General features: G+C 48.8%; 1 protein-coding gene across 3 annotated transcripts in view; it reads left to right on the forward strand.

Annotated features, from left to right (window-relative positions):
* Positions 1–19,475, forward strand: part of NR2E1 (nuclear receptor subfamily 2 group E member 1) — a 105,984-nt gene that overhangs the window by 73,142 nt on the left and 13,367 nt on the right. For 2 of the 3 annotated variants that reach the window (XM_030882899.2, XM_060283748.1), the window contains exons 1-2: positions 11,961–12,707; positions 17,407–17,552. In XM_030882899.2, the coding sequence (XP_030738759.1) occupies positions 12,683–12,707; positions 17,407–17,552 (171 nt within the window). In that variant the 5' untranslated portion in view covers positions 11,961–12,682. Of the gene's footprint in view, positions 1–11,960; positions 12,708–17,406; positions 17,553–19,475 lie in introns of those variants that run through there. The other variant, XM_060283747.1, reaches the window with a different exon arrangement.

Consider the following 19,475-nt stretch of genomic DNA (forward strand, 5'->3'; position numbering starts at 1 on the left):
ACACAGTGGATTACTATACAACAATGAGAATGAAGAAACCACATTGTGTGAGTGTACCACAATTAATTTAATACCAACATTAAACACAGTGGTGGGAGAAAAATCACTGACAACTATGTTATATTATATACTATTATATAATATATATGCTATATTATTTAGGGATACATACATAAGTAGTAAAATTATGAAGCAAGCAAATGAGTAGAACACAATTCAGGGTGGTGATTATTTCTGGTGTGTTGGTAGGGAGGAGAGATGCAATCCAAGAGGGCACAAAGGAGTCTCCTTGCGGACACTACTAAGATTCTATTTTTTTTACTGTAGCTGCTGGGATAGAGCAGTCATTTTATTTTATTCTTTAAATCATACAGATGTATTCATATAGTATTTTATATGTATGATACAATCACACTCAAATGTTAGATATGTTATTTCTAAGATATTGGCTTCATTCTCTTATTGATTTAAATCTAGTCCATCCCTGGATCAAGTGCTCCTTCTTTTTGGCTTATGAATACCATATTCTAGATCTGGAGCTGTACTTGCACCTGCTCTACCATTATCAGAAGTCAGATTTCTGTACTTTTCTGGCAACCTAAGCCTGAGGGTACCAAGATCACCATCCTCCCTTTCCAGCAGTGTTTGCTCAGCCAGCAAGTGTAAGAGAAAAAAATAGCATTTAATTATAATCAGGTCTCCAGGAGCTTCTTTCCTCTAATGATATTCGCGTCAAGTGACTCCAAAATAATTCAAGAGAGTAATTTAAGCCCTTGAAAGCTAACCAGAGTGAGTGAGGGAAAGGCCTGATGCCAGTACGTTACCCCTTTCAGGGGTTGACCTTATCAAAATTACCTAGTGTTCCCGTCTCAGAAGACCTTCATCTGTAAAACAGAAATGATAAGCAACAATGCTGGGTGCTCTTAGAAGCTGTGGTCATAAGCTTTCTATTAACAGACAGTAGATCCTGTCATCAATTCTGTCTAAACCTACACATTGCTGTTAAATGATTCCTTCAATGTCGAAGTTTTATCACTCTGACTCATACTTCTATTTTCTTTTTTCTTCCTAATAATGTGACATCTCAGACTTTACACCCTCACTCAACTTTTGCTGACATGAACACAGCATAGTCATACTTGCCAATAAAGGTCAAATACTATATTTTTGGTAGGTTTTAAGAACTTTCATAATAATAAGCAAAAGGTCCTGTCATTTATTTGATTTGAATTTGCAAAGGCATCAATAAACTAAAGGAAGACATACTGAGAATTGATGGGGAAAAAAATGTTGATTCCCAAATTTATCTTCTGGAAATTCAAAATACACAATGGAGTAACAGCTGTTCTAGATTCCCACCAGAGATCAGCAGATAAGTTATTATTGAAATTCAAAGTTGTGACATCTTTAGATAAATATTTGCCTTTGACTTTCATTCAAGAGAAATCTAGAAGGGCTCACAGTCTGGCCCAGAGAAGATAATTTTAAATCTACAGTTTTAAACTGGGGTTGAAAAGGAGCCCAGGTTGGATTCTGCCAGCAGGTCTGTCTGCTGCTATTGTTTTCTGTTGTCAATGTCTAGGACTTTCTGTCTCCAGCCATGTTTCAGCCTATCCTCAAAGGATTTCCTCACCCCTCTTATTGAGCCTGCCACAGATTCGGTACGTGCCCATCAGAGCTCCTCTCTCACTGTGCCTCCCCTCTCACTGCGCCAATACCCTGACCTGATGCCTTTGGAGGGTCTCTATACTAAACCCTAGCTATTGAAGACTTCAGTTAGCCAGCCTCAGAGCACACACGTGCCTATAGGTCCAAGAGCAGAAGCATCCCCCATGAAATAAAAACATTGGGATATCATCTCTTAGCACATGCCAGCCCTCCACCCAACAAATGGCTTCCCTTACACCAGCACGTAGTCCCTCCTCCCTGTTGATTCACTTGGGAAGCCGGTCCTCTAAGAAGAATGTGGCCTTTGCACTAACCACATGGACTGGGTTGTCTTGTATGCAACCACTGCCAACCCAGCTTACAACAGTGTCAGTTAAAGAGACTTCTGCACTCATTCTCCTATTTTGAAAGGAGAGAAACAAGAGATGAACTCCTGGTCCCTCCATATGTGCTTTTCAGACCAGTGACAATATTAATCCTACAATTTGGTTTTTTAAAATTACTGTCACTTCTAACACTACCATGTATCTGCAAAGTAATTAGATATCTTGTCCCATATGTTACATGGGCAAGTCCACCTCATAACTTTACAGAGGGATGGTGACGCCTTCCTTTGGGGCCCCCATCCTGGCACCCCTTCTCCCCCACCTGCTTATTGATTTAGGAGTCAGCCTTCCCAAATTGTGTGTAAATTGAGGGCAAACTCGTTTTAGTCTCCCTCCTATCAGGACCATAGTAGTTGTTCAGTAAATATCTGATGAACGGTCACACCTCCCAAGGTCTTAGAATACCAAGGGTACGTCTCTTTCCCTTCCTCCTAAATCACCTGCCAGCACTTCCCCCAACCTGGTGCCCCCAAGCCTCACCACGGTCCTTGCCATCACCCCGTCCACGTTTTTCTGAAGCTACTACGCCTCAGCCAGGGATCTAGGGTCCTGCCCGGAAGGTGGGTGCAGCCAGGAGGTGGCAGCGGAGGTGGGGACAGGGATGCGGCAGCCACACCCGCGTCCCCTCCCACTCCCGGGCTCCCCCACGCCCCTCTCCTTCCAGTCTCCCCCCACTACAACCCCACCCTCTGCAGCAAGGAGGCAAAGGAGCAAGAGGAGAATCTTGGCCGCAGCCCCCTCCTCCGCCTTATAAAAAAGAAATTGACTTTTGTTTGGAGTTTGTGAAAAGTGGGGCTCGGGACCCAGTCAATGGGGCGCCCCGCGGTGCGGGCTGAGTGGAGCTAGCGCGAATCGCTCAGCCGCGGCCCCAATTAATCCGCCCTTTGTGCGGCCCGCCCGGCCGCCCCCGCCGCAGCAGCACCAGCGGCCCATTGTTCGGCCTCGCCGGGCCGCGGGATTTACCCTTTTCAAACAGCCGGTTTTGTCCACGGCAGTTCGAGCGGAAGTTTCTCACTGACAATTTGCCCCAAATAGATAGATTTGTCAGAAGCGACCTTCGGGAAGGAAGCAAAAAGCCACCGGCCTGAAGGTTGGGGCCGACACTCGGCGTCCCACCCGCGGCCGCGCCGCCCTCCGCGCCCCTAGCCCGGCGGCCCGAAGCCCCTCGGGGATCCCCGATCCCCGGCACCTGCTGAGCCAGACACTTCGTAGACCTGATCTCCATTTATCCGTCTGTAAAATGGAACAGCTTGTCGCTTGCAAGCCGTTAAGTCCAGCGCTTTGGGTCAATTAGCGTGGACAACGTTCATTTCCTCTCTCTCCTCTCACCTCCTTTTTAAAAAACTGTAAGGAAAAGAAAAAAACCTAGCAAGACCTCAGGGACGACGTGAAACATTCTTGAAGGTGGGTCTTGGTAACAAGTTCCGGATGGTGCACGTGTTTGTTTCTCTTCCGCCCTCCGGCTCCTCCTTAACAAAGATGTCAACCGTGCTAAATCACAGGTGGGGTCTTTGTAAGACCGGCTATTGTCCCCTCATAAGTCAAGATATAAAACGCTTTGTACTGAATGGCCCGTGATCTGTAGCTTTCAATTTGGGAGTCGGGCTGTTAGATTTTTTTTTTCCCACCCACCAGAGCCACTCTTCCCCCAAATGACCTCACTTAAATAAGCAAAATCTAAATGGGGGGGAAAAATCCTAACATGCTGTTGATGAAAAGAATAGTTACTGATTTCTTCACACTTAATGGCAAGTATGTCTTTTAAAATACAGTCTCATACCAAACAGATCTGTGAATTTTAGCAGAACTGAATTGTATTAATCAGTTGATGGGTTTGTTCATTTTCTATCACTAGAGGAGAAGTACAAAGGTTGGGACTCCACAGCTTCTATTTCTACTGTACTCACTCAGTCTCTTTCTTTAGTCCAGAAAATTTCCTGCTAGCTGCACATGAGAGAAAAGTTAAAACAAAAAAATCTGTTTTTTGTTTATCCATCAGGTGAATACACACTTCAGCATCATACAGAGGAAACCCTAGGTGGTCTTTAACAAGATTTCGGTGGTTAAGAGCTACAATTTAGAGAAGATGACAATACATACACAGTGTCAATAGTATTTAAACAAACATCCCAGACAACAGAATAATGGTTATTAACTATGATGCTTTGGGCTTCTGACTGATTTCCCATGCCTGTCTGCAGCCAAACAGCTGCAGGATTTCCACACACCCCGCTTTTAAACTGTTTATGTGCATCATTTTTAAAATTGCATTTAACAACCATATCCTTCAGAACAGTCCCTCCGTGTGGAACAGAAGTGAATGGTTTAGTAATAGTGACAAAGCCAGTAACAAGAATGTATTTCATGACAAAAAGACTCTAGTTAGAAATCAGCTCCTTCAAAAGATTCTACATGTCTCGAAATATGGACCACTGTCTGATTCTGTATGTCCTGCAGCATGGGTTTACATGTCTAAATAAATAGAGCTCTTTAACCCTACTCAACACTTGCAGTGTTTTCAAAAGTGATTAAATTGTACAACTGTCCTAAAGTGCCCACCCACCTAGGGTTTGAAAATATTAAAGAAATTGAAAGAGAAGTTAAGATTATTTTGTGCAATTCCTTTCTCACTTCCAGACAAATATTAAGTTTTAAAAATTACTTTAGTGATCAGGATATTAAAATGAATACATTCCTTGTACACTCCAAACATGCAACTCCAATCATTATTTAGCTAATGCAACTGGAAAACATATATTTAGGGATCCAAATATGTGCTATTATGAGTGCTTGGGTAATTATACATTATTTTAGCTAATCATAAATGCATGGACTAAAGTTGAGTTACCTCCACTGTTTTCATTGTTGTTTAGCATCTGTTAAGCATCTGCTCTGCACTAAAGATGGTCAAAACATCAGCCTTCAAAAAAGGCATCTAAATATTTGTATCTTATCTATAGAGAGATACATATACGTTATATGTGGTACATGTGGGCATTTCAAATATCTAATTATTCAATGTCCTGATCTGAAAGAAACACTAGATTTCAAATGTTTCATCGATTTCAAAATCATGTCAGTTATACCTGAAATTTTAGAGACTTGGAGAAATGTCTACAACCTACCTCCTGATCTGTGCACTGCTATACCTGAAAGCCTAAATCCTCCTTCTCCCAGCAGGCAATCATCTTATGCCCTGAAGCATGAGATCTGATTACCCCTATCATCATCTTAGCTTGCATAGATACAGATGTTATTAACGGCCGTAGTTTATCCAACCCTTTTTTAAAACGCAGCTGCAGCATTTGACTTGGGGACCTCCTGTGAATCCCACTGGTTGACTCCGTCTTGCACAAAACACGTGGGGTTTGGGGGAGGGAGAAGAGAGGGGGAGGTTTGTTTTGTTTTGGAGGTTTTTTTTTTTTTTGAATCAGACTTCCCTAAATAGCCACTTGGCATCTTTGTAAGTGATGTGAATTCTGAAATTACTTACTAGAATAGGCGGACAACAGAGTACTGTGTGAACTAGATCATTTAGAAACAAAGCATACTAGAATGTATGATGCTTTTCACTGCATTGGCAGAGATCGAATATGTGGTCCTGATATACTTATTGACGGAATAAAGAATAGAATTGTAGTTTATTCTCAAATACGTTAGCCACATTTAAACCGGGCTATCCCGTTTTACATAACAATTGTTTCTACTAGTGTTGAAACAGTAATCTGGATAAAGCAGGTTCTAAACCTGCCGTGGAGGGAATAGAGAGATGTTTTTAAAATCTGAAAGGCCCAGATTGGCAATCCACACTGATCAAATTCTGTGATTAATTGTTCAATCTAATTATTGACCTTTTTCTCAGCATCTACAATTAGTGTCTCTAAGTGGTTCCTCTTGTAGCCTACATCATCCCCTCTACAAAACAGAAAGAGACCTCACACATTTTCTATCCATTTGGACACAGCAAATTTTAAGTACTTGCAGAGGGAGAATGTAAAGAAAAATCTGTGAAGTGGAAGAGTCTGAAGTTCCAGAAATACTGAACTATTGCTTCAAGATGCACAAAACACTTTTCTTAATTCCGATTACTTCACTTGTGAATGAAATTGCCTTAATTGGAGCTTCTAGAGGCCCTTCTGGGAAATGGGAGGTAGCTCAATGCAGTGGAATTAATATTTCAGAGAGCATTAGACTCAGCGTGAAGAGATCTGGGTTCTGGGGTTGGCCTTTGTCTCTAGATGAGTGACCTAGTACAAGCTTTGTCTCTAAGGGTCTCAGTTTCCTCATCTGTAAAATGATGAAATTAGATGAGTACTGATCTCTAAGGTCCTTTCTGGTTTGTGTGCTGTATAATTCTGGGCTAAATGGGAGCCAGGTTGGACTGTGCAGTTCACAGGAAATTAGGAGGTTGAAGGAGGCTTGGTGGCCAATCCTTCCCTGGATGTAGTCTTTCTTGTTTCTCTAGTCATTCTTTTGTTTTAGAAAACCAAAACTGACCTCTTCCCAAGGTTTGGGGGCCTAGAGGACCTGTGCCTACTGCCTGTCCTCCCCATTGCTGGGGCAGAGCAAAGGCAAGTCCTCCACCTCAAGCCTCAGCTTTCCTTGTGAGTACCATCAGGCAGCATCGCCCATACATTCCACATTTATCAAGCACTGCTATGTGCCAGAGTGCTAGGGGCTGGCAACCCAAGATGAATCAGTCTGCTTCACGGAGCTCCCTGTCTAGTTGGAGAGCTGAGTATCCCTTATGTCTTCTCTAAACTTTTTACTCTTGCCATTAGGAATAAGAAACAGGCAGCTTTGTCTCTGCTGACGTATCTTTCTGTGGGACACTATTTTCTTGTTCCTTTGTTCCTGGTAACGTGTCTGGTTGTTTCAGTTTTAAATACATTTCAGGTGAGTCATCTTATAGGGAGGGAGCCCAGGTCTTAACTTAAAGCAATTTGACATGAGAGCCATAATAAATTCTTCCTGCAACAAGGCAGGATATAAACAATTAAAATATTGTATGTAGGAAATAAAGTAAAAGATGGGAGAAAGATGTTTCTATTTGATTGTTCCTGGGGCAAGATGAATATAAAAGTGTAGTGAGACTCTGTAAGCTTCTAATCCCCAGCCTGCCCCTAGACCTGAATTTCCTCTGCTGATATGGCCCTAAGAGAGTGTGTGAATAAATGCAGAAACACAATTTGTTATTTGTTAAGAAAGAAAAAAAAAAGGAGCCCGTCACACGTGGCCTTTTCTTATTGTTGCTGCCGTTAGCACCAATACTAGATATTATGAGAGAGGCAGGGGTGCTGTTAGTAAGGAGTAACAGACAACTCTTAGATAACAGAGTTCTAGAAAATGTCAAGGAAGAACTCCACAACTCAGCACCAGTTCAGTTCTGGAGCACCTGGGCCTCTTTTCTGGATTGTTCTCAATGTTTCTTTATGAGAAGAGTTAGATAGGAGCCAAACCACTTGTAGACAGATCCACAGCAGACTCAGGAGCAAGCCTGGTGAGACTGCTTCTTGCATTCAGTTAGTGAGCCCTCACTGAGCACCTACTTTGAGCTGGACACTCTGCTCTATGACCCACCTTCTCTCTCACTCCCCATCCACTGGGGAAGCAACAAGCAAGTATAGGTTGAATTATGACCTGGAAGCAAATGAAAATCAACTTTCTCCTTCATGTAACAAACAAAACTTGTGTCAGGGTCTTTTGGAAACTGAACATCAAACCTCAGGCAACCTTAACTGGTAGGTTTTGCCAGACATTTTCTGGGTCTGGGTATTTCTCAACCCTGCTTGTCCTTGAGGTGAGGGGAATTTTAAAGGAATGAATCTCTAGAGATAGGATAGCCTCTGAGAGGGGCTTGATCACTGGTTGGGGAGGGGAGTCTCTGTTCCACACCAACTTTAGCTTTGCTTGCTGATGGGAAAGCTTTTCCTTTCTACTTTACTGTTTTAATTTAGAATGTTGGAGGGGGCACTTAGTGGAGAAAATGGCACTGTTTTTAAGGGAAGCTAAGTGAATGGAGATCTAGAGGTCAGACCCAAATAATCTGATGCTAGAGGGGTGTCCTGCACCCCTGCCTCTCTCATGCAATCTAATTCACAGGACTCTACTTCCCGCCTTTCTTTGTTGTTCTAAAACATTTTTAAAATTAAGTGTAGTTGGTTTACAATGTTTCAGGCAAAGTGATTCAGCTATATATGTATAATCTTTTTCAGATTCTTTTCCGTTATAGGTTATTGCAAGATATTGCATATAGGTTATTGCAAGATATTGCATATAGTTCCCTGTGCTATACAGTAGGTCCTTGTTGATTATCTATTTTATATGTAGTGGTGTGTATCTATTAATCCCAAATTCCTAATTTATCCCTCCCCTTCCTTTCCCCTTTAGCAACCATAAGTTTGTTTTCTATGTCTGTGAGTCTATTTCTGTTTTTCTACCTCCCTTTTTAAATGGATGAGAAAGAGGATTAGCAAGAGAGTGAGCTATACTAGAAGACAGTTTTCAGAGGCAGTAGATTCCCCTAACATATAACCAGTTTTCCAAGGGCATTGACAGCCTTCCCAACTCCACACTGGTTTAGGGTCCCTTGTATATTTTTCCAGAATGTCCTGTGTTTCAGTCCAGTCCAAAGCACTTATCACCTTTTATGAGCCTGCTCTCCCTGTAGACTCCTTGAGAAAGGGGTCATGTCATTAATCTCTGGCACATAGTGGGTGCTCAGTGTTTGATGAATGGGGTGGATTGCTGGATGGACAGAGACCCCTAGATTCCATCATCCTTCTGAAGGTCTTATTTCTTATCTCCTTGACCAAAATGTAAACATCCTGTGATAAAAGATGTCTTCCCTGTGTTTTTTGCTTTGGTTTTGGTTGAGAACTCCATACTCACAAGAGGATAAAGACTATGCTAGAGGCTATGTTTGGACCTGGTCAGAAAGGCTTGAGAACCTCTGGGGTGTGGTCACACCCTTTCCAAGCCAACTTTATAAACTCATCCTTGAACTTAATATCTTGTCTCTGTTAAAAGGTATTTCTGAGATACATGGCATTTGCCCCTCATCAATCACTTTTCTTTGTGGACTCACAAGAAAAATCTTTTAAAGTTAAGGTTGAACAGGACTTAATCATTTTACAGATAATGATCTGGAGCCCACAGAGGTCTCGTCACTTGCCCAAATTTACACAGCTAGTTGGGACAGAGCCTGAAGCCCCACCTCCTGGCTTCCAGTGATTAGCCTTGCTGTGCCTCCAGTGACTTCTTGGGAAATCTGCAGACTACATTTACCTTCATTCATTTGCCCAGTGTTTATGCAGCACCTACTATGAATCAGGCAGTGTGCTCGAGCCTATGGACAGGAAGATGAAAAGTAACAGTCCCTACCTTGAAGAGTCTTTCTTCTCTGAGCTGCGACCACAGGAGTCCCAAGTTTCTTACACCTTAGATCCGAGGTCCCTGTGTCCTGCAGCAGCTTCCAGTGAGTAGAAGCCAGCGGACACTGGTGCCAGGCTCCTCCTGGACCTGGTGGGCAGCTGGGCCCTAGCCCCTCCCGCCTACCCTGGATCTTGTAGCTGCTGTTGCCACCGAACCAATCATGCCAGAAAGTCATCACGATGATTTCAGAACTGCATTGTGAGTTATGCAAAGCACGCGCATAATTACAGCCAGGAGGGCAGAACATGCTGTGGGTGTGTATGCGCATGTTGTGTCTTTTGCCAGGGCTGGATGGTGTGTGTGTGTGTGTGTGTTTCTATTCAGTGGAATTCTTCTTGCCACCCTGCTTGATTCAAGACTGGTGGCGGGAGTAAGAAGGGATATTCCCATTTTGACTTTGAGACAATTTGGTAAGCCTCGGGAGTATTTTCCACAAGTTTTGGTGCCTACAACTGAGTCAGTAGGGCAAGAGTGTCTGGAGTAGGGAAACCGGTGGTTTGGACCCTCTAGAACCATAGTCCTCCTACCTCCAAGCCCCAGCACCCGCACAGCGGCTTCCAGGTCTCCTAGCCACAGACTCCTAAACTTCTCCCCTGGAGACAGACCTGGGCCTAGTCTTCCACGCCGGCCTTCATCTTTGACCTTCAATTTAAATTACTCTATAAAGTTCTTCGGCCTGAACCAAGCGCCGCCCTTTGCGTCCACGTGGCGGTGGTGATGGTGGTAGCGGTGTGTGTGTGTGGGGGGGGTGGCAAGTGTCTCTCTGGCGGAAGCCGGAGCCCCAGGCTCCAAAATGGCACAGTAACTGTGTTTCTCAAACGCCGCCGGGAAATCATATACTTTTCTAGGTGCGGAGTTCGAGTTTGCACCGCGTCTCGGGCAGGGCTAGCTGAGCACAAGTCTGCCCAACTTGGTTGTCAACAATGTTGAGTTATTGTCCTGTCTCCTAAAAATCCCCTCAGGTTTGTGGCTTTGTTCCACATTTCCCTGATCTCGTCCCACTGCGAAAAACCGAGGAGGGATAACTTGGGAGGTAGTTGTCCCCTTTCTTGCTCTTTCCGAGTGTCCCCAGGCCCGAGTCCTGGTCGCTGCGCGGCACTAGCAAGGACGCGGGCTCTGGTGCGTGGCGTGCGCGGGCGGGGGCTCCAGGCCCAGCCCAGGCCGCGGCGGAAAGTTGCGGTCACGTGCTGCGGCCGCCAGCAGGAGCGCACAGCCTTCGCCCCTGAACCTCCGGGGCCGAGGAACTGCGGCGCCCTCCGAGGGTCCGGGGGACGCAAGCACTCACTTGCACACACATACTCTGATCGAAAGCCCGGGTTGACACCGAGTCTGGAGAAAGTGGGACCGGGAGCGGGCGGGTAGAATTGCGGGGTGCTACTATCTGTTCACCTCCCCCAGAGCTTGAGCGGAGGGCGGGAGAGCAGGAGGTGTGACCCTTGACCTTTGGCCAAGCCCACGCCAGGAGGTGAGGCTGGCAAGCTCTTGTTCGACAAGTTCAAGCTGCTGGGAGAGCTTTAGTAAGAATTAATCTCTTAGAGATCGGGGATCACCGCTGTCTAGGCGTGCGCTCTCCCAGCGCGGTACAGGATCCAGGGCAGGAGAGAGCACAGGAATCGCGGGAAAGGCGGGCGGGAGGAGTAGGGGGCTAAGGCGGGGGAGGAAGCTCTCCAGAATCCCTGGACCCTGAATTGGGGCGGTGGGGGGCAAGCGAAGCCTGCTGGGGACGGGCAGCGGGAGGGAAAGCTCTACCCTCCAGCCGCTCCAGTGCAGAAATAATGGAGGCGAAATAGCTTCGCCCTGCTCCGGATGGGCTTTACTTCAGCAAGCCGGCGGCACCCTCCCGGCGGCTGGTGCCCAAGTGGACAGCGCGAAGGCCACAGGAACGCGGAGCCTCCCGCAAACCCCATCCCAGGCCTCAAATACGCACACAGTGTCCTCGCCTATAACGTTCCGTAGATAGTTGCAAAATGAATAATTACTCACCTTGGACCAGATCCAAGTTTTACCCAACAGAAGGGGCACGAGACCAAGAATGAACCAACTCACATGGCCATATCCGGCGCGCACAATCACACACAAACACACAGCCACCCAGTTCTTCCACGAATCTGTCTGGCGCTCTGGAGAGAAGGGGGAAAGTGTTCTGCGAAAGCTCCAGCTCCCTCCCCTTCCCCCTTGCCATGAAATATAATAATTCATTTTTATTACGAGAGCCGCACTGTCCTCACCATCTCGCACGCACAGAGCCACACTCCCTTATTCATACTCTTAACTCCTCAGCTCCGAGAGCGCCTGCATTTTCTTTGGGAGCCGCTTGGAGGTTCATTAATATCATTAGCATTTAACCCCCTCCCTCTTTCCATCCCCTCCCCGCACATGGCTGACGTCAGACCCCGCCAGGAGTTGGGGGAAAAGCTAAGTGGGCCAGGGACGCCCTATTCCCCTCCCCGTGGCTGCCTGTCAGAGCGCTTCTGGAGATATTACAGGGGACCCAGTCCGCAGCGACAGGCACAAAGTCACGGGGTAATGAACTTCGGGAACCCTTTGCCGCTGCGTGCTTGGCTCTCCCCGGAAACCGGGAGCTGGCCTCCTGTTCCCTCGGAAGACTTCCCAGCAATCTAGTTTTTCCCACTCCGCGCTCGGATTTGGGCAGCGCGGAGCCCATCTGCCTGAGGCTGCGGTTGTGTGTTTCCCTTCTTTCCGTAAAAGAGCAACGGTCTGTAGAGATCTGCCCACACTCTGCCTGCCTAATGTAGAGGGAGGAACTGAAGACTGAGAGACAGGAATGGGGAAAGAGAGGGATTTTGCCCTTTTTGCTCCGTAGAAAGACCATTTTCGTGTCTCCATCTCTGTTCTTCAATACCCTTCTCTTGCCTGTCCTCCCTTCTCCCTCGATCTGCCTGTCCGTCTCTCCATTTGTCTGTACATGCCTGTGTCCATACCAAGCAACATTCCCAGCAGCTGCGGTTTTGCAAGAGGCGGGAAGAAACTTAAGGATGCTTAATTTTCCACTGTGGAACGAATTCTGAGCGCCCGGGGAGCAGCGCAGCGCGCAACCGACACCCACCTGTCCGGCCCCGGAGCCTCCCAGGCTGGAAGGCGGCTGGAGAGCGGCGGCGCCCGGCGGCGAAGCGGGCGTTGCCGGCCGGGACTCGGGCAGCGCCCACCAACCGCTCCGCCCCGGGACCGCCAGCATGAGCAAGCCGGCCGGATCAACAAGTGGGTACCTATCGGGCCGCTGCGGGGCTCAGGCGCGCAGGCTGGGACGGACGGGCGGGCGGGGTAGCCGGGGAGGTCCTGCTCCGATCTCCGAGACTCCGAGCCTGGGAGAGGGACTCCAGCGGTGTGTGCGCTTTGGCCCAGCTCCTTGTAGACCATGAGTCAGTGCCTTTCGTGGTGAGGGAAGAACAATTTCGTTACCTCTGGATTGCTTGATTCCCCCCTTTCTCTGGTATGGTGGGAAGGTTGCGACCCAGGCCGCCCAGCAGTCCCGCGAGTTGCCTCCACTTAGCCGCCAGGTGCGGGGAAGAGGGGGAGGAGGCGGCGGGGGCGGGAACTAGGCCGCAGCCCCAGGCTGCAGCACAATAACACGCTCGCTCAAAACTCCGAGCTCCAGAGCGCAAAAGCAACTTTGCGCAAAGCGGATTTTGAATGGAATGCTTTGCACCCCTTTTCTAGCTATTTCAAATAATCCTGCAAATTGGGAAGCAGAAACAATTTAAAAGTCACATTTTCCTTAATCCTAAATCCGCGTAGGTCATAACTGGGGAATTTAAAGTATGGCGAACCGCTCTAGCAAAGAGAGGACCAAATCCCTAATCCCAAGGAGTTTTCGAGCGAGAGCTCGGCAGAGGCAGGAGAGTGCGGCCTGTTCCCCTCCGCGCGCTCCTCTCCTTCCTCAACCCTGCTTAGCTGGAGGCTCTCCCTTGGAACTCCAAGTCGTGGCTGATTTCTAACCGCCCCTAGACGCCGGAGTGCAGGTCTGAGTGTATGTGCGAGGGCTTTTGCGTGCTCCTTGCCTGCGGACCCTGAGAATGTGCAGGCCAGAGCCGGCGCTGGGCCGGCACGGCCGCAATGCCAGGGTCTCCATGGGGCATTTCAGTTCCCGCCTTCCGGTGGCCCGGGGCTGCGGTTTCCAGGGTCCAAGGCTGGGGGTGGTCGCTGCCGAAGTCCCCACATCCCGGAGTGCTCCCGCCGCCCTTGTCGTTTTCGCTTATGGCATTTTTGGCGCTTGTGCTTTTCTCAAACACCCCCTCCCCTCACTCCCGCTCATTGTCCCGAGCCTTTGAAAGTTGGGAGAGTCCGAGATACTTCTGAGGACTGATAATGAAGTCCCACTTGAGTGGGATGCAATTCCTCCCCTCCCTCTCAAGAAGTGGGTTGTGTTTTTATTTTGTCCGTTTGTTTTGGTTTTGGGCGCTGCCATTTTAAAAATTAAAGTGAACGTGAACAAGAAGAAAAAAGGAGAAATGTTTGGAACTAAGGCGGAGGGAGGAGAGAAGGAATCTCAGCTGCCGCCCGAATCAGAGCCGACCCTGGTGGAGGACTGGAGTTTCCAGTTAACCTCGGGCCTACCTGGCCCTCGCTGTTCGAATCTCTGGGAAAGGAGGCGAGCTCGCATATTTATTGTGGCCCATGTTGTGGCGTGTGTGCGTCCTTCCCAGGAGGCGCAGAAGGAAAGCCTTCCTGGTGCATTCCGAGCCTCCACCGCAAAAACTGAAGCCGGCAGGCCTCGGCAGGCCTCGGTGCTTGCTTGCCCCGTGACAGGTCCTCGCCTCCTTCCCTGGAAGTAAGGATCCTCAGACCCCTCGCCCACTTGGGGTGCGCAGTCTCCGGGGTTGAGGAACCTTGAAAAGTGAGGCCTCGGAGGTGAGGGAAGGGGCGGGCACGAACTGGGTTCGCTGGAACCGCGCCCGCATGCTGTAGATGGACTAGGACGCAGGCGGACCGTTCGGACTTTTAGGAAAAAAGGCAAAATGACACTGGGGAAACTTTGGAGCTTTCCAGCTTCCCAAGAGCCTGAGTTGGGCCTCCTAAGCCTCGAGCCCGACGCAGGTCCGGACGCCTCCGCAGGAGTTTCTCAGGCCCGCAGAACAGCTGACCCCGCCCGCGGCGCCGCGCCATCCAGGCCTTCTCCAGACCGGTGGCGGCAGCGGGGCCCAGGCCTGCGGCCCTCGGGCCCCGAGCAGCGAGGGGGTCGGCGCGCAGCGGGCGAGGTCAGGGCTGAGCCCGGCCGCGAGGTCTGCAACTCCCGCCTTGCTCGGATTCGCACAGCTGGAGAGCAGAGCGATGTCACCCGGGAGACCCGCCTGGGTGGTAACAAGACCCCGGCCAGTCACCCCTGCAGCCCAGACTAACTTCTTTCAACAGCCTCTGATGGTAATTACAGTAATCGAAGCTGCCATATATCTTTAGGCAATTATGACACACAAAAAGCCCCGAGGGGACCCCCTGGCGAGGGAAGTTAAGAACGGTTTTCCAGCCTCAGGAAACTCCCGCCTGCCTCACGTCGGAGCTCGCTCGACTTGCTAAATGAGGGGAGCTTTGCAACGGGGTCAACCAGCTTGTCTCGTGACCCAAGTCACCTTAACGTGGCTGGGTGGCGGAGTCTGAGGCGCACACCCGCTCTGCCCCGGAATTTTCGCGTCCTCCCCTCTGTGCCCCGCCCCAGGTGGGTACGCCTGTCTCTAATCTGCCCCGGGAGCCTCGGCCCGGAGGTTTGCGCTGGGGCAGGGCCGCCCTGCCGCCGTGGCGGCCCCGGGGGGGGCCGTTGGTCTAGGAGCCCCGCCCCTGGAGCCCGAGTAGCGTCGCCCGCCCCTAACTGGTCCTCCCTCCACCCCGTCGGGGTTCTCCAGAGATGCATGTCCCTGGCCTCCCGTCTGGATGGGGGGCGGGAAAGAGAACCCCCACCACTGCTCCTCCCACTAGCTCATCTTGGCATCATCAAAACTGCCACCGGGAAGAGGAGGACAGCTGGGACGACAGGATGGCTGGACCCCAAACACGGACCCCAGCTCAGCCAGAGCGTTATGCAGAGGAGAATGGTTGCAAGATATGGAAACGAAGTTTACTGCTTTCCAGAGTGAGGGCGGCTGCTGCGCGGCTGTTGAGTTCCCTTGGGCGCAGTGACAGGTCCGAGGGGGTGAGGGACAAAACCCGATGTCGCCTCCCCTGGCTTTCTACAACCCCCTCCTTCCCCCAGCACAACCTCTCCTCCCACCCTGCGGGAGAGGGGGCGCCGAGGCGGTGGTCGCCGCGCCGCGCGCCTCCCCCGCCGGCCTTTGTCGCCATCCGAATTCCCATGCTACTTTTTTTGACGGGTCACTGGTGGCTCTATAGGCAGGTGCTACGGCGGGGTTGTAATTGCCCGGGCCGAGCCTGGTGGTTACCAAACCCCCTCCCCAACCCTGCCGCCCGCGTCCTCCCCGCCCCCACCCCCTGCAGCTCCTCGACGGCCGCGGTCGGGGGTGCGCGCCCGCCCGATGCCTCGGAATCCACCGGCGAGTTTCCACCCTGAGGCCTCGGGCCCTTCCTGCGCGGCGCCCTCGCCTCCCCTACTCCCCTGGACCAGTCGTCCTCACCCTTGCCTCCCATCACCCCAGCCTAATCGTGGTCCCTAACCTGAGCGCTCCGGGAACAAGGTGCCAGCTTCACAGAGGCCAAGCCGGAGGCCGCCCGGGCCCAGACTGGAGGCCTTCGGGCCGGTAGCAAAGGGAACATTAAATGTAAAGAAGTTAATTATTAACTAGTATTGTTAAATATCATCATCATCGTTATCAAAGTATTAATTAAGTTAACCCTTTATTTAATACTCCCTTTTTTTGCACGAGGAAGGATTTCAAAGTTCTTATGAACCACTTCAGGCTTGTTGGACCCTTGAACTTTATAGAAAAATAGTTCCCTCCCTTATAACTTTTCGAATTTTACCCTCTCCCTAACATTCCTCTAGGGTCCGCGGCCATCCCAGGCTAGAGGGGATTCCAAGGCTATTTCTCTTAAGTCAGGCGACTGTCGAGGCCACGGAGGGTGGGGGCAGTTTAGGGAAACCAGTCAGAACTTTGAAAGAATCAGCCTCAGACAGCGGTGGAAAAACAGAAAGCCAGGGACCCCCGCAGGATCTAGTGTGAGAAGGTAGGGCTTTAAGGAGGAAGACGTTGGGGAGTCGGGGCGGAGGGGTGTCGTCCCACCCTAACCTGCCAGGGAATCGACATACTTACAACACTCTCCTCCTACTTGCCTACCTCGGTGCTGGTTACTTTGGGGAGAAAAAAAAATTTTTTCCTAAAAGAAATTATTTCTCAAAAGCGATCCATCAAGCATTATTTTAAATAGGTAAAGTGAAAGTTGGGCAATTACCACTACCCTTATTATCATTAATAATCCTAGTATTAGCATTACAATAATAATCCTAATAATAACAACCGCCCGGCAGCTCAGAGAAAACTCGATTGCCTTCCAGCTGCCATCCCTGGTTCCAGCCGTGTTTGTTTTTCTTCTTTTCCCTTTTACATTTCAAGTTTGTCTCCTCGCGCGCTCACTAACAACTTTCTCTGTTAAATGCAAGAGCAGGAGAGGGAGGCGGCCAAACTTTCCGCGGAGCAGAAAGGCAGCGGCGTCCGTGCTGCCGCCCTGGCCTGCTGTAATCTTTTATTCCAAAATGGGTTTCGGCGATTAGAGGAGACCCAAATACATGTAGCGGTGCATGAATAATGCTCATTGTAGGAAACTGACACTTGCTCAAGGAAAAAAAGTTTGGCTATAAAATCACTTCATTATTTGCTTTTACCGCAGCTTCGGTGCTAATCCCTTCAGAGGTCAGATTGCTTAGCATCTCTCTCTCCCTCTCCCCTTTCCTCCTTCTCCGCCCTCCTCTCTCTCTCACCCCATCCCCCCTTCCCTGTCTTTCCTGCGATTTCAGGCCGTATTTTAGATATCCCCTGTAAAGTGTGTGGCGACCGCAGTTCGGGGAAACACTATGGGGTCTACGCCTGCGACGGCTGCTCGGGGTTTTTCAAACGAAGTATCCGAAGGAATAGGACGTATGTCTGCAAATCTGGAAACCAGGTACCTTAGCAGGGCTGCGCTGCCCCGCTCCCCTCTGCCGCCTCCCCTTCCTTTGTTTGTGCCAAGGCCTCCTCTGAGTTTCCAAGCTGCTGAGGAGAGACTAGGCCCTGACCTCTCCTTCCCTCTCCCCTCCTTCCTGCCTCAACTCTCAGTGGCCCTTTTGCTTGGGAAAGGCAGAAAGAGGCAAGGGAAGAGAGCTGAGTTTGAAGGAGGAAAGCTGAAGTCCCAGCGTCTCCTTACACCCCCTATCAATCCCCGCCCCTTTTTTTAATCCTCTGACAGTTTTTGACACTGGGTAAGGCCCACACCCAGTGACTATAAAGCCAGCCCAGAGGATCTAAGGAACTTTAGAATCTAAACCACAAGTGCAGGCAGGTAAAAGGGCTATTTTATGTCACTGCCACCCCAGTCCCATTCCTAGCAGCACCTAAGTTCAGTGCTCTGACCCAGGTCTGTCCGGGCAGAAGTGAAAGGCACAGGGCATTTCAGTCAGCGAAGTGAGTGTTGGCTAGTTGGAACAGAGAGGATGTGCTGTATGTGGGGCTGTGCCTTCAACTTCAGAGAAGCAGGGCTGCTTGGTAGTGGGCAGTGGGGCTTCAGCACCCATGTGACTTTAGTTGGGCCTTGTCAGAAAAGGGCAGAATGAGCAAGAAGAGAAGGTGCCCAAGGAAGGAAACTGGGAGCCTCTCCACGGTCCCCAAATCTTCACTTTCTCTGCTTCTCTGGTTGATTCTGTTTTGATCTTGAGCAGGCAGAACTGTCTCAGAGAGACAGAAGAGTAGGGGCATGGGTTGAGTGTGAGCCAGAGCTTCCAGAAAGAGTGAGCAGACCCCTCCCCCTGACTCAGTTTCCAGCTCAGTAGTAGGTTTATTTCAACCTAGGAGATCAGCCTTTTGGTCCCACACTTGGCCTTCTCCTTAGCCAGGCACACAGACCCTAAATACAGAGTGACAATCTCCACTCCCAAGAAGATCCTGGAGAGTGCAGTAATCAGAAAACATCCTTTGGTAACCAAAATACTAAAACGTTTTCACTAATTAATATATATGATACACATATATACATGCACATATATTGTCTGGTGCTAGTGAATTGTTTATCTTTTTCTGAACCTATGTCTGCTCATACCAATTTCTGATAGATTTGGATTATCAACAAAAACAAGAACAAGAAGATGCTGCATTTGGATAAGTTATTTTGAACTCTCCAGCTCTGTTACCTGTTTAATTGGGTCCATAGCTCTGTATCAGTTTCTCTCTTCACCATATGGACACATCACATTATATACACACAGGACTGTATCCCAGTAGCTCCACAAGAATATGAGATTACTGTGGGTCATCAGACTTGAGCAGGCCTCTACTTAAGTTATCTTTTACTTTTATGCAATGCACAGAATTGGGGAATCAAAACCTCAGATAATATGCTTGATATTTTCAAAGGGGCTGGCTGTCAATTCACACATATTGATGTCAGTGCAAGTGCTTGTAAAGGAGTGTTGATAGACTCATCAGGCATGGTGGTCCTCTTCTTACGCAGAGAATAAATGGACCTAGCTGAAGTGCGCATCTTTCTCTCAGGCTCCAGATATTTATATACATTTGATCTGATTTGAAGACACTTCTAGGAACTAATGAAGACTTCTGTTATGCATTAGTGTGTTTATCAGAATACTAGGAGGATAACATTTGAGGATAGGCATATGATTGCATTTAATAATAAGTTATTTAAACCTTTTTACATTGAGCTATTACACTGGCCAGCAAAGATGACCTGAAGAATTCAGTTAGGAAAAAAATTTATTTCCTTTCTCTCCTTTATTCTAAGCTTAGGTAAACAGCATTCTAGTTTATTATTAACAGTAACGAGGATGTTTAGAAATTATTATGAACTTCTGCTCTACCTTTATTTTAAATAAATCAA

Source organism: Globicephala melas, chromosome 14 (assembly GCF_963455315.2).
Source record: "Globicephala melas chromosome 14, mGloMel1.2, whole genome shotgun sequence".
Taxonomy (NCBI): Eukaryota; Metazoa; Chordata; class Mammalia; order Artiodactyla; family Delphinidae; genus Globicephala; species Globicephala melas.